We start from the raw sequence: 13,007 nt of genomic DNA on the forward strand, positions 1-13,007 counted from the left end.
TCCTCCTACGTGAAAAAGACAAGGGCATTTTGTTATTTTCACTATGTTTTCTCGAACTATAAAATAACGTCGCTGGTATCCAGTGGCTAATTAATAACTTTTTGTGGTGCTCTCCGGCCAAAACACGATCTTACGGTGTCATGTAGCAATCTCAAACTTTCAGTGCCCTTTAGTAAATTTCATAGCCATAAACATACGACAGTCGCAACAGCCTACCTACAAATATTTGTTCAACCTGTAATGCTGAAAGAAGGTGTCGATGAACATACGATCTCATTCTGGTGACCTCATGACAGGGATCATATATCATTATCATGCATGATTCAGTCAGCACTGCTATCAAATTGCATCCTTTTTCTTTCTCTTCCAGGTAAACAACTCCGTAACATAGGCAGCATATTCGTAAAAAGGACTGAAAGTGCTAGCTTACAGCTTTGACAACGCCTGGAGCAAAACTATAGTCAAATGTGATCTAAGTTTCAGAGCAAGCACTACAAATACAAATTACAGTAGAGATCAACTATCCCAGTAGGTCAAATTACAGTAGAGATCAACTATCCCAGTAGGTCTGTATCAGTAAGCGCTTCGCCTTTGCAGTATTTACAAGAGAGAGTAACTGTTACCATTCACACAAGTATTGATCTTTGATTTTTCTAGCACTGTCAAGTGTCAACTGGCTAGCCCTTTTTTCGACCTTTTTTGCTGCCACTGCTGCTTTCTTCTTGAGAAGATTGTGGGAGACTGAGGCGAAGCTGCCCTGGCAACGAGTCCGTCAGGCCTGAAGAAGCAGCTGGGGTGGTTCCAAGTCGGGACTGTTCTCGCTCCATCGATACTGAGGTCCCTGGAAAGAGCTGCAGCTCCTGAGGCCGGGACGCGTAAACCTGGCCAACGACACCAGCAGAATGATGGTGCTGATTGTGCAATGGAGACAATGTGCTTGCTGGGTGCACCATTGCTAGATTGCTTAAATTTGGACCATTGCGCCAAATCTGATGTGGGATGGGTTGAGTTGCTGAGTTAGTGCTATTGTTTGCTACTGGTTGTGACATCACAGGATTGCTTGGATTGAGACTGTTGCTTCCCATCCTTGCACAAAGCTCGTTATGCAGTTCTAATATCTGGGCTCTGAGCATGCTATTCTCTTCATGCAGCTCATTCTTCTCTGAACCGACCTGTTAAAAATTAGAATGTTTGGTTTAGTATTAGCTGTAAGGGTATTGAACAAAAGAAAACAGCTATCGGAATTCGGCAAGTAATAAATCAATCAGACAGTCAAATTAACCCACTGGAAGTATAGAAATGAGTGAATAAGTAGTATGTCAGATATTTCATATTTGCAGTTTCAAAGAAGGCATTTCAACTGCAAGTGCACCTATGTGTTGCTGCTACAGGCAAACTCATAACATGGTTGTAGAGGGCACATGACTGCATTGAGATCCTTCAGCCCTTTGATCTAACATTTTTCATGGATGTTTGAGAAGCACAAATATGCATACTACATTTGCCACCAATTTACATAGAGTAACTCACGTATTGACGTTCAGTTAGAAGAGCAGACTGTTCTTTTCTGAGAGATTCTACTTGAGAAACAAGATCTCTCAGGACTCGTGCAGCATCCCCTAACACGGTAGCCTTTCCACTATTCTGTCGTTCAGGATCTGTAATAACAGAAGTACATTGATCAAAAAAGATATATGAATTAGATATTTGAAATAAAACCAGGGGCAGCAAACATGCAGAAGAAGGGGAGGTTCTTTAAGAGCGAGTACAATAAGTGATGTAGGTAGGCTCTAAAAATTACCACATCATATTTATGCTTATGTGGAGGAAAGATGAAAGAAGAGAGAAGAAAAACGGGCTACGGATTTATAACCAGCTACAACTCAAGCTCTAAGGCACTTAGTATGTATGAGAGATGGACCATACATTGATACATTGATGACATAGTATATGTTTGTGTGTAACTATTGGATAAGTTGGCTTTTATGTTAGCTCTTAATAGCATGGAAAGATTTTAGAGCTAGTAGTTAGCTCTCCTATTGACCTTGCTCTAAATAATTCATCACATGAAAAATTAATGAAAAAGCATGATAATAATTTTACTACTACTATTATATCTGGACAATGCAACAATGCAATGCACTAAAATTTATATGCACCAATCAGTATGCACAATTGCGTTCTACATGCCTACATTAGCACGAATTATTTACATAGTGATATGTCATTATATGTACGCTGTATCAGCTTTGAGTATATTTCTAATTGCAAAGTACGAATAATGTACTAAAGTTAACGATGTTTTGTTCTTGTTGACAAATTAGCATCTCCATCCATGACAGGCCGCTACAGATTGGTCATTACTCCATGTCAGAAAAGTTAGAAGGTAAGACGCCGATGGATATGGATAAAAGAATGCTGTATTCACATTGCATACTTGAATAATATGTGAACATATAAAGATAATGAAAATAACAGTAATGTTGGATTTTACCTTCACAGTAAAAAATAGCATTTCAACAATCTTTTGTAGGGACCAAATAACAAGTTGATAAAAAATTCTCTTGGAATTATGTTCTCAGGGAGCAACATGAGGTGGACCACTCAAAAGGGGGGCTTCGAATAAAGCAGGAAAACCAGCACTTCACATGGGGATATTTAGCAAATTGAACAGGGTAGGACCCATTCTTTTGGGTTCATAGAAGGGATTGGCAGGATAGGAATGACACGGTCTGACACTTGAAGCCCCAAAAGAGAGGAAGACAAAAAAATGACTATGGGACAATAGCAAATAGTTGAATTCAGGAGCTATGTATGTCCACTTAGGTGTTGTATTCATAATCATACTTAAATGATACACAAATACTTGCATCAGTTACCTTTGAACTGCTAAAATATAACCTAATTTAAGTTTTGATTTTGCATTCTCAGCAATATACATTGAGTTACATGCAAAGTAGTTAAAGGGGAAGGATTCAAGTGCTGGAACTTTTTCTTTCCAAAAGAGAATGGTAAGTCTATTATATAGATATAACATTGTTTGATGATGGGACGGTGCTAACCAAGCATACTGCTGAGCTCAACAAAAAGGTCATTCAACTGGTCACGCTTAAGTTTCTCTCGTTCTGCTTTATGAGTTTTCTTTGGAGCCTTTTCCTGAGATCTTTTGTCGACAGACCTGCACAAAAATAATAATAAGCATCACGGAAATAGAAGTAGATCATGGTAGGAAGTACACTGCAATGGGAAATAAACATATGGAAAGCATGTGCAGCACAGAATGATCTGAAAGTGCACATGTAAAAATAGCTCAATTTAACTCACTGATAAGCTTAAGAAGCTAATCATGGTAGAGATTTGAGATTTGAATATGGGACTAGCATCATAAATATTTCAATTATCAAATAGCATGTAATGTAAGCTCCTTAAATGATACTTATTTCATTGAAATTGTCAGTTAAATGAAGTTTTGAATATTACCGCAACTTACTATGAGCAATAAATCTTAATATTTACCCTATAAGAAAAAGGCAGTAAGGTACATATAATGGGTAAATAACTACAAATCCATGGCAAGCCTGCTCCCCAGTCATATAACAGGATAAGGGAGAAGGGACCCAACTGCACGCCCCTGTGCTTAATGGCTATTCTTAACATAATCCCAAAACAGTCTATCTCAAGAAGGTTTCCTCTCACCTATTACCTCCATTTCATATTATAAGATAGTCTAGTCCTCTCTAGATTCATATGGATGCTAATGATCTGTACACATATATAAAACATTGTTCATTGATCCATGAATGAATCTAGATAGGGCTAAACATCTTATAATATGGAACAAATGGAGTATGTTTCTAATAAAGGAAACTCTAACGTCTTGGATATGTCCATTTGTACTTTGTATATAACCTCTGTTTTACAGCTTATGTTGATTTCAGAGAATAAGACTGAAGCGTTACGCTTAGCAAAAAAATACAATGCATAAAAACAAGAACTCCTCCCTCTATTCCAAAATGTAATCATTTCTAGTATTTGAATATTGCCCCAAAATACAAGCATTTCAAACATTATTCACAGTACTATTTATCTCATATACCACTTCCAATACAAAATTCTTCTTGTTTTATCCCCACCTACCTTCTCACGTCCATCTATCCCTCATTTACTGAGTGCAACATAGTCTTTTTCTCAGCCTAAATTCCTACTAAACAATCAGAGAAATGTTTATATTTTAGAATGGAGGGAGTAAGATAAATTAGGTGGAGAGCAGTGCTATATGTACTAAAAAAGTTCTTACCAACAAAGTTATTAACTGTACGATTCAATTAGTTGAAGATTATAAAAAATCGAGACTCAATCATAGTGTGACACATCTGCATTTGTAAAAAAAGAAATTAACAATCATGAAGGGGCAAGTTTCTGCGCTTGAACTATTGGCCAAGTTACACGTTTAAAGTGTATAAATACAACTTACAGCCTGTTTCATTGTGGTAATCAAACCACTACATTCATTTATTATTGCAGCCAATAGATTAAATGAGGATAAAAAGGATATTACGATCAACAGGTAGAGGTTATCATTGTTCCACAAGACCACAACAACAGCTGGCCCAAAACAAGTAGTGAAGTACATAAAATGCGATGTGAAGTATAAATGCATTCAGATTTCAGACTTTATGGCAGGATGTTAGAAATTAGTAGAATGTGAGCATGTTACTAGACAGCATAAGAACACGAATACATTGGTTACTTACTGCTATGAAGCTTAAGTAAAACAGAAAGATTAGCGAAGGTTAAGAATTAACAACGAACCCATCAACGGCCTTCTCGGAAGCAGCATTTGAACTGCCACCCAGCGACCCTGAGCTCTCAGTGTCTGCCACCATGCCCAGATTCTGGTTCCTGCATCACACAAATGTCTACTGGAGCACCAAAGAGACAAGGCTCAAAACCAAAGTGAAAGGAAAAAAAAAAGGAGAGCTGCGATAAACATCAAATCAAATTGTAGGAAGATCATACTCAGTCCATTCAAAAACCCGACCTTTTGCAGGAAAATGATAACATGGAAGCATAAAAAAATCTCTACAGTAACATCAAAAGCTACCCCTTTTTGATCTCCACAAGAAACAAACTAAACTGTGATCCAGCCTAGATGGATTCATTTCCCCCAAGAAACCAGCTTCCCCCCCTTGGAGAAGACCAACCAACCCAAGAAATCACAGAAAAATCTGAAAATCCACATCAAGAAACCCAACCCAGCATGATTAGGAGTACCAGCGACGGACTTACCTCACTTGGGGCATGGGGGTTCACCTGAACCCCCCGCGAAACCTTTCTCGCCGCTACCCGATCTGCTGCTCCAGGTCACCAGGTGGTCAGTCACCTCGACGGCTCGACCTGCAAGATTGGAGGGGAAGGAGGGAGGAAGGGAGACGACGACCGAGAGGGGAGGTGGGAAGGTGGGAACTGGAAGAGGTGGGGGGGAAGGAGGAGGCGAGCACGCAGCGAGCGTGTGGCGGCCACCCACCCGCACACTTGTGTGATCCGGACGCCAGCGCGCTGACACATGGCGACGACGACGACGACGAATCCACGATGTGCCTGCGGGCAACGTCGCCGTCGGTCCCACGGGGAATTCGCTGATCGAGGAGAAAAGATTGGGGGGAAGCAAGCTCCCGCTCGGCTGGATTGGGATCGGATGGGGATGGGAACGAACGTTGGGAGTCAGCTCTGTCGACGATTCTCGTGGGGGATGGATTCGCAGCGTAAAAATTCGATTTTTTTTTGGATGGATTCGCGGCGTAAAAAATCCGTCTTTGATTCGTTCTGTCGCTGATCTCAATATTTTGCCTTTGACGATGGGAAAAGTATGGATATGTGTTGTGTTATCTGAATATTAGTATGAATTTGCTGGAAAAGTACTTTAGTATATTTTTTAACAAAAGAAATAATATTTCAACCCATATTTTATTTTTAAAGTTTTCTTAATCCCCTAAACATGAAATTTTATTATTTTTATAAACTTTGTTCACCGGATAGTAATAGAAATCAAGTACTACTATTTATAAGAATATATTGGTAATATTTAGCTTTCCTAAATTTAAATGTAAATAAAATTTATCTTACAAATATAAGCAAAAGCCGAAAAATGTGCACGTTGGGATATTGAATTAATCAACGGTAAAGAAGACATGAGTTTCACACCTTGTGCTTGTATAAGATTAAAACAACATATCATTATAATTTATATATTGTTTTATTCTCTGTTCCACTAATTAAGCTTTTCTTCCGAGCACATCAAACAAGAAGCTGAAAGGGGTGAGTTAAAAGAGAGCCGGTCAATCCTGAACGCTCCTTGCTTGATAGATGGCTTGGATTGGCTGGTACAGCCTAAGCCTTAGAGCAGCTACAATAGCAGGCTATAAGTTAGCTATAAGCATATTTTAAAGAGATAAGAGGGGAGAGAGATAAGAGGGGAGAAAGAAGAGAGGTGGACTATTAATTTATAACCAGCTACACACGGACTTCAAGACACAATGTGTGTATGACATGTGGAACCATGTACTAATGTTTTTATAGATAACTATTGTATAAATTGGTTATTAGATTGACTACAGATAAATTGGAGATCTTATCCGGATTCAGGAGTAGTACAAACTTCGCGCAATAAACAACGCTATCTATCAGGACCAGAACAAACAGGTGGTGAATCAAGCCAAGTTTGTGGAGCATCCCCTTTGATTCGAACATGTAGTACAATAGTAGGCTAAAAGTTAGCTATAAGTATATTTTAATATGATAATAGATGAGAGAGAAGAGCAGCGAGGTATAGATTTGTAGCCAGCTGTAGCACGGACCCCAAAACACATGTGTGTATAATAAGTGTGGCCGGATATTAATTGTGTAGTACTATTGTATGAATTAACTCTTAAATTAACTATAGACAATTTGTAGCTAACAGTTTGGCCATAGAACTTGCTATTAGGAGTTGTGTAATCATCAATCGGTTGCCTCGGTTTGACGTGACTTTGTTTTCCTGTCCTCTCCCTACTCAAATCGGATCCTCTCTTATTGTATGCTAATGGCGTCGGATGAACAGTAAATTGGTATTAGAATAATCTTATCCGTTCGAGATGGATTGAATAGCTATGAATTCATATGAATTCATCTGCTATAGTAATATATCAAATTACAATACAATATATTTATTATTATTTTTATCAACGGTGATTCGCTACAATATCACTGTGCCATCCTGCCATTGCTTAGGAATGGCATGTGATCCGGATCCCTCTCTAGGACACTCTACTTCCTTTGTTCCTTGTCATTGACTCAGGGCTTGTTTAGTTGGAAAATTCTTTTGTTCGGTGTCATGTCAGATATCGAAAGACTATTTTGGTGATTAATTCCGTAGGGTGGCAGAAAACCATAGGATAAACTTTTAAGTCTAATTAATCTATCATTAACATATATGAGTTACTATAGCAATTTATGTCTAATCATAGACTAATTAAGCTCAAAAGGTTTGTCTCACAAGTCTCTAAGAGCATCTCCAAAAGCTCCCCTATTCTACTCCCCAAGCCACCCCATTCTACTCCCCAAGCCAAAATTTAATTATTTTGAGCAAAAAAATCACAGTCCAACTGTCTGTCCATCCCACTCTCTAAGCTAAATGGATGACCAAATGCCTTTCCTCACTGGCCAAATTTGGCCAGTCTACTCTACTGGCCAAATCGAGCAAGCTGCAGGTCGCTGACGCCGCCGAGCAGCCGCTGCCACCGCCAGATCCGTCGCGGCCATTGCCGGCGCTGCCCGCGGAGTTGGGCGGTCGTCGCCCCGCTGCCCCCTTCCCTGTGCCGAGCCGCGCCGCCCGCGCTGAGCCACGCCGCCCGCGCCGGCGTCGCGCCGCCTCGCCTCCCCCCGGCCTGGCCATGTCGCCCCGCGCCGCACCGCCTTCCGCCGCCCTTCGTCGCCGCGCCGTGGCCACCGCCGAAGGGAGGCTGCCATCGCCTAGCAGTCATCACTGCCGCCCCCTTCCCCGCGCCGAGCAGCACGGCCTGCCGGCGCCGTGCCGCGCCCTTCCCCGCTCCACCACCCTCTGGCGCCTCCCTGTGCTGCCACCTTCTCACCGGTGGGAGGAATAAAAAAGAAAGAGAGAGAGGTGGACAGGAGAGGGTGAGGGTGAGAGAGAGAAAAAAAAGCTGACAGGTAGAGTGCAAGCCACATAGACTTAGAATGGCGAGAATACATGTAGGAAGACTGTTAAAGTAAAAAATAAATTTAAATGGTTAAATGAGATGATAAGTGACTAAATATATATTTGGAGAGTCTAATTTAGACTGTCTATTGGACGCTGGTGCTCAGAATGTTTGGGTGGAGTAGTAATGTTTGGTCTCTTCGTTATAGATTACCCACTGACAACTGGTTACTAGGGCAACCAACCAAGCAGAAGTACCAACGGATAGCTCCATTCACAATCAGTGCAGTGAGCCAGTGTCTACTCCACTCCAGTCCAGCCGCCAGTGGGACGCATGACTGAATTCGGAGAACCAGAGGGACCAAACCGCATATAAACCCTTCCTCTGTACGCGTGCGGCGTCCCCCGTTCTCCGTCTCGCCATCGCCTCGTCTGCTCCACCACCACCACCACGCTACGCTTTCCTCTCCAGATTTTGCTCCCCTCGAGACCCACCAAAAGCACCGAAAGGCGCAACAAAGCAAAGCAAAGCAGTCGGTCCAAGACCCACCGGACTCCGCTTCGCCTCCCTCGAGGAGTCGCCCCCGGTTGGAACTGCGTTTGCTTGCTCGATCGATCAGTGGTGGATCTTTCTGCCGGCGGCAGTGCGTGCCGGGGCGAGAGGGAGAGATGGGTTCCGGATCTTTGCTCAAGGTTCTCGCCAAGAACTTCGATGTTCTTGCGGGGTCAGTGACCGGGGCCGCCTTACTCCGCTCCTCCCCCCATTTTTCTTTATTTCTTTCATTTTTTTGTGTGGATTTCTTTCCCGTTTTGCTATTTCCTTTGATTGCTGCTGAAATGGTAGTGTCCGCGCGAATGGCGCCTTGCATTGCTCCTCGGGTTCAATGTGTTGGGTTCGTAGCATTTGTGGTGGCAGTTCTTGATTTTTGTTGTCGCTGAGATGCTGAGGGTGGTTTCCACTGGTTGAGACTTGAGATCGAGCAATGTTGGTTTAGTAGTTTGTCAGTGGATATTTCAGAATCGAAAATGGGGCGATTTGTTTTGAAAGGAATAAACACTTCACGAAATTTGTGGGTATTTTCAGGTTACCATGCGAAGTCTTGTTTTCCTGAAAAAAACTTATCTTGTTTTGCAGGCTAAGATAGGGTGATAGTAGATTTGTTGGGGAAAGGGTTCTAGTTTTCGTTTATCTATCACTAAATCCTCGCTTTTGTAGACTTTTATGTTTTTGGGTGTGTCAACTGTTTTAGACCTTGAAACGTCCATTTCTTATCCCATTCCTGACAGAAAGCACTTCTATTGATGCTGACATTGCAATCTGCACCTTTTCTGAATGCTAATGCGCGTCAAAATCTAGTAAATTTTGCCGGTGATCCACATGCTGGCTGTGCTGTAGATCACCAAGTCTGGAATCTGAATGTGTAGATCAAGATGTGAGAGTTTTGTCACTTCATTGTGCCAATGCAGTGGCATCTTTCTGAAGCCTGAACCCTTCACAGTCTTTTTAGAAAAGCTTTTGCTTTTCGGTTTGTAGTTTTGCTAGTGGAGTGATTGTAGGGTACTAGGGTGGTTGGACCTTTCGGCATTTTCCACTTTCAATACTAGTTTATTTTCTTTGTCCAATCTATCCTTTCATTAGCTGGTTCACATTCCTTTTTTCTAGGCAGTATGCAAGGTCACATGCAGAAGAATGGGTCTTAATAATCTTCTGCTGTTTCTATTATTGGTAGATTGTCGTCTGTGCCTTGTTGTGATCGGTGGTGTATAAAGAAACAAGTGCCAGTTTTGGGCAAAGTGATTTTTTAATTCCATGTGTGGACCAAGGCATGCTGTAGTAAGACGCCCAACCTTTTCTCTAATTCGTGGAGCTAATGTCACTTTCACATCGAATCATGTTTTAATATGCTATGTTGGATTAGAAAATATGGACTTTCCTTTCGCTATTTGTAATTTGTAGAAGTAATATAAGAAATGATGTAATCAACTTACATTGAGTGACTCACTTGTCCCAGTTGAAGGGGTGCTTTTGCTACTTGTTTTGTCCTGAATTTAAAATTGCTCCGTCTTAATTTTCTGGATAGCTTGAATGCTACTATGAATTATTTGTTAATGCTTTGACTTTGCCTTCAGTTTAACCCTTTTCTTTATCTCTCATGCAGGCCTTTGGTTGCACTAGCTTATCCTTTGTAAGTTGTTTGTTGCTTTTGTTTCTCTTTCAATGAATTCACCTTTTTTTTCAATTAATGGTTTTTAGTTAATGGGTAATGGTAAACACAAAAGTAATTCAGTTCTATTGTAGGTATGCTTCAGTTAAGGCAATTGAAACCAAATCCCCTGTAGATGATCAGCAATGGCTCACATACTGGGTGCTGTACTCGTTGATAACACTGTTTGAGCTTACATTTGCATCAATTATTCAGTGGTAAGTACTGTTGTAATATTTATATTATTTTTAATGTGAAAAAACATTGTAGTAATTTTAGAGTCATGGTTGTATTAGTCTGAGTTATTGGAGACAGGCCCCTGATCATTTGAACTAGTGGGATGTAATACCCTCATCACTGCATTACTTCATTCACACCATGAAATATCAATATTCTGCCAATCCTTAAAGAAGGATATGGCTTTGTTTAGCTTACATGATACAGGTATGAACATTCCATCTCTGGGCAGATAAAGACAGAGTATACCTTAAATCAGGCTTCACACATCAAGGATTAATCTATTTCTAAAACAAATTATGCAATAGAAATTATATCTTATACAATGCTACATTGAACTGACTAGTGATCTAGTTTCACTTGGAAGTGTCCATCCTCAGAAAAGTTCAAAAAAATCATTACAAATGTTCTGTGGTTCTACGGTTATATCTCTACCCTTGCAGTGTCATCAAAGGCTTGCAGGGTTTGGAATAGTACAGCTATGATTTTTCTTGTGTATTTGTTTGAGTGATGATTACAAAATTGTGTTGTGATCATGGTACACTGACTCATCCTAGGTCTTCCCATCTTCTATTTTTGTAGGCTTCCGTTTTGGCCATCTATGAAATTGATCGTTATTTGCTGGCTTGTCTTGCCATACTTCAATGGAGCTGCCTATGTCTACCAGAACTATGTGAGACCAGTCTTTGTGAAGAACCAAATGGTTAACATTTGGTATGTTCCTCAGAAAAAAGGCCTTTTCGGTAAATCTGATGACTTCCTCACAGCACTTGATAAGTTTATTGAAGTAAATGGACCTGAAGCTCTCAAGAAACTGACTAACAAGGTACATGGGTCTGAATTTAGTTACATATCTAGTTTGAACTTCATACTACTCTGTGCTAGTTCGTCTTCGATCTTGTTGGGTAATTGATATGATACGTAAGTCATGGTGTTCTCAGTATCCATATGATAGCATTTTGATATTTGAATGTGCTTGCTTTTGTCTGAAGGCTGCAGGCATTTTGTATTCTGCTAGGACCACATTGACTTCTGGTAGTCATGGCACATAATAGTCAATAAATGCGTGTTTCCACCTCAAGTTTGAGTATTTACATTGAACATATTATGTTCATGAAAGTTTCACAGCCAAGAACATTGCTATTTCTAAGAGATAAGCTTATCGTTATCTCTGATGTCTTGCAGGCTGGGAAGTCATCTAAACCGTCTGTCAAATCGTCAAAAGATTCGAAGTCATCAAAGGATTCGAAAGATTCAAAGTCATCGAAGGAATCCAAGGAACCAAAACCAACAAAAGATTCAAAACAACCGAAGCCACCAAAAGTTTTGAAAGAGTCGAAGCCATTGAAGGATTTGAAAGAAGATAAGAAGGCAGTGAAAGAAGAAAAGAAGGCACAGAAAGATTCAAAAGAACAGAAGAAAGCACTGAAAGACTCAAAAGAACTGAAGAAGGCACTTAAAGACTCCAAAGAACAGGGGTCGCAAAAAGATTCAGCTGAACTTAAACCAAAGAGCAACAAGCGCGTGACATTCGCGGAGGTGGAGCCCGAGAAGGAACTGAAGGCCTCAAACAGCGACTGGCATCCAGCCTCCGATTATCACACCACCATGTATCCGGAGCACAACTCATGGAGCAGCAGCTTCATGATCTTTGAGGATGAGAATAGTTACTGGAGCTAGAGCTCTCCAGACCTGTAAGCCCTGACCTCACTTCATCCATTTTGCCCTAGTCTTGATCATGTCAACTAACTTGATCACCGCATTCTTTTACAGGCCAAAATGCAGCTCGATGTAGAGCCTTTCTGATTAGGTAGAAGTGACTAGTGGCCATTTCATCATCAAGCAAAGAAATGGAACTCACCTCGTTGTCCCAAGTTATCATCTGTCGATTGTTCTGACTTGTCATCATGTAGCATATTTGTCCAGTCATCCGTGTACACCAGTAGTTCAGTTATGTAGGAAAAAGGAAAAATCTGCCGTGTGGGTTGGTGATGTTTTTGGAGTAGTAAGCCATATTTACAATTTCTCAGTGCAGCCTAATCCTCTGATTAATCTGATGGTTTTGTTAAAAAGTAAAACAAAAAGAAAGAAAACGTTGGGGGTGATTTGCTTGGCGTATATTTGCAAGCGAAAATTACTTTATGAATAAAAATTTTGTATACTATTCTTAGCGATCTGAAACTTAATGTTGAAAAATAAACTTTTATGAAAAACCTTAAAATTAATTCTAAATTTAAGATTGAAAATTTAAAAGTGAAAAGACGAGGGTGGCTGTGTACGGGAAGGGCTTGCACGATTATTGGCGCGGTGTACATGCATCAATGTGACCCGGCCCGCTAGAATATTAGCCAGAAGGCCCATGAAGATTC

At 40.6% G+C, this 13,007-nt stretch overlaps 2 protein-coding genes across 5 annotated transcripts; one reads left to right on the forward strand and one right to left on the reverse strand.

The window, feature by feature from the left end:
- Positions 1-261: 261 nt before the first annotated feature.
- Positions 262-5,666, reverse strand: LOC102719624 (transcription factor BHLH062-like). 3 transcript variants are annotated; one of them, XM_006662966.3, is made up of 5 exons: positions 5,290-5,666; positions 4,813-4,902; positions 3,063-3,178; positions 1,531-1,658; positions 262-1,172 (listed from the first exon to the last, which is right to left on the reverse strand). In XM_006662966.3, exons 1-5 carry the CDS (start codon positions 5,301-5,303, stop codon positions 678-680), a joined length of 843 nt encoding a protein of 280 aa, XP_006663029.1. In that variant the 5' UTR covers positions 5,304-5,666; the 3' UTR covers positions 262-677. The 3 variants fall into 3 exon arrangements, with proteins under 3 accessions (XP_006663029.1, XP_015698152.1, XP_006663030.1); XM_015842666.2 differs by having other exon boundaries at positions 4,813-4,919; positions 5,290-5,665; XM_006662967.3 differs by having other exon boundaries at positions 4,813-4,922; positions 5,290-5,665.
- Positions 5,667-8,647: 2,981 nt separating this feature from the next.
- Positions 8,648-12,750, forward strand: LOC102715624 (receptor expression-enhancing protein 3-B-like). Of its 2 annotated transcripts, XM_006663522.3 has the most exons (6): positions 8,648-8,922; positions 10,357-10,383; positions 10,497-10,619; positions 11,221-11,464; positions 11,824-12,332; positions 12,412-12,750. In XM_006663522.3, exons 1-5 carry the CDS (start codon positions 8,867-8,869, stop codon positions 12,316-12,318), a joined length of 945 nt encoding a protein of 314 aa, XP_006663585.1. In that variant the 5' UTR covers positions 8,648-8,866; the 3' UTR covers positions 12,319-12,332; positions 12,412-12,750. The 2 variants fall into 2 exon arrangements, with proteins under 2 accessions (XP_006663585.1, XP_015697825.1); XM_015842339.2 differs by lacking the exon at positions 12,412-12,750 and having other exon boundaries at positions 11,824-12,333.
- Positions 12,751-13,007: the final 257 nt, after the last annotated feature.

Source organism: Oryza brachyantha, chromosome 11, assembly GCF_000231095.2.
Source record: "Oryza brachyantha chromosome 11, ObraRS2, whole genome shotgun sequence".
In the NCBI taxonomy this organism is placed as follows: Eukaryota; Viridiplantae; Streptophyta; class Magnoliopsida; order Poales; family Poaceae; genus Oryza; species Oryza brachyantha.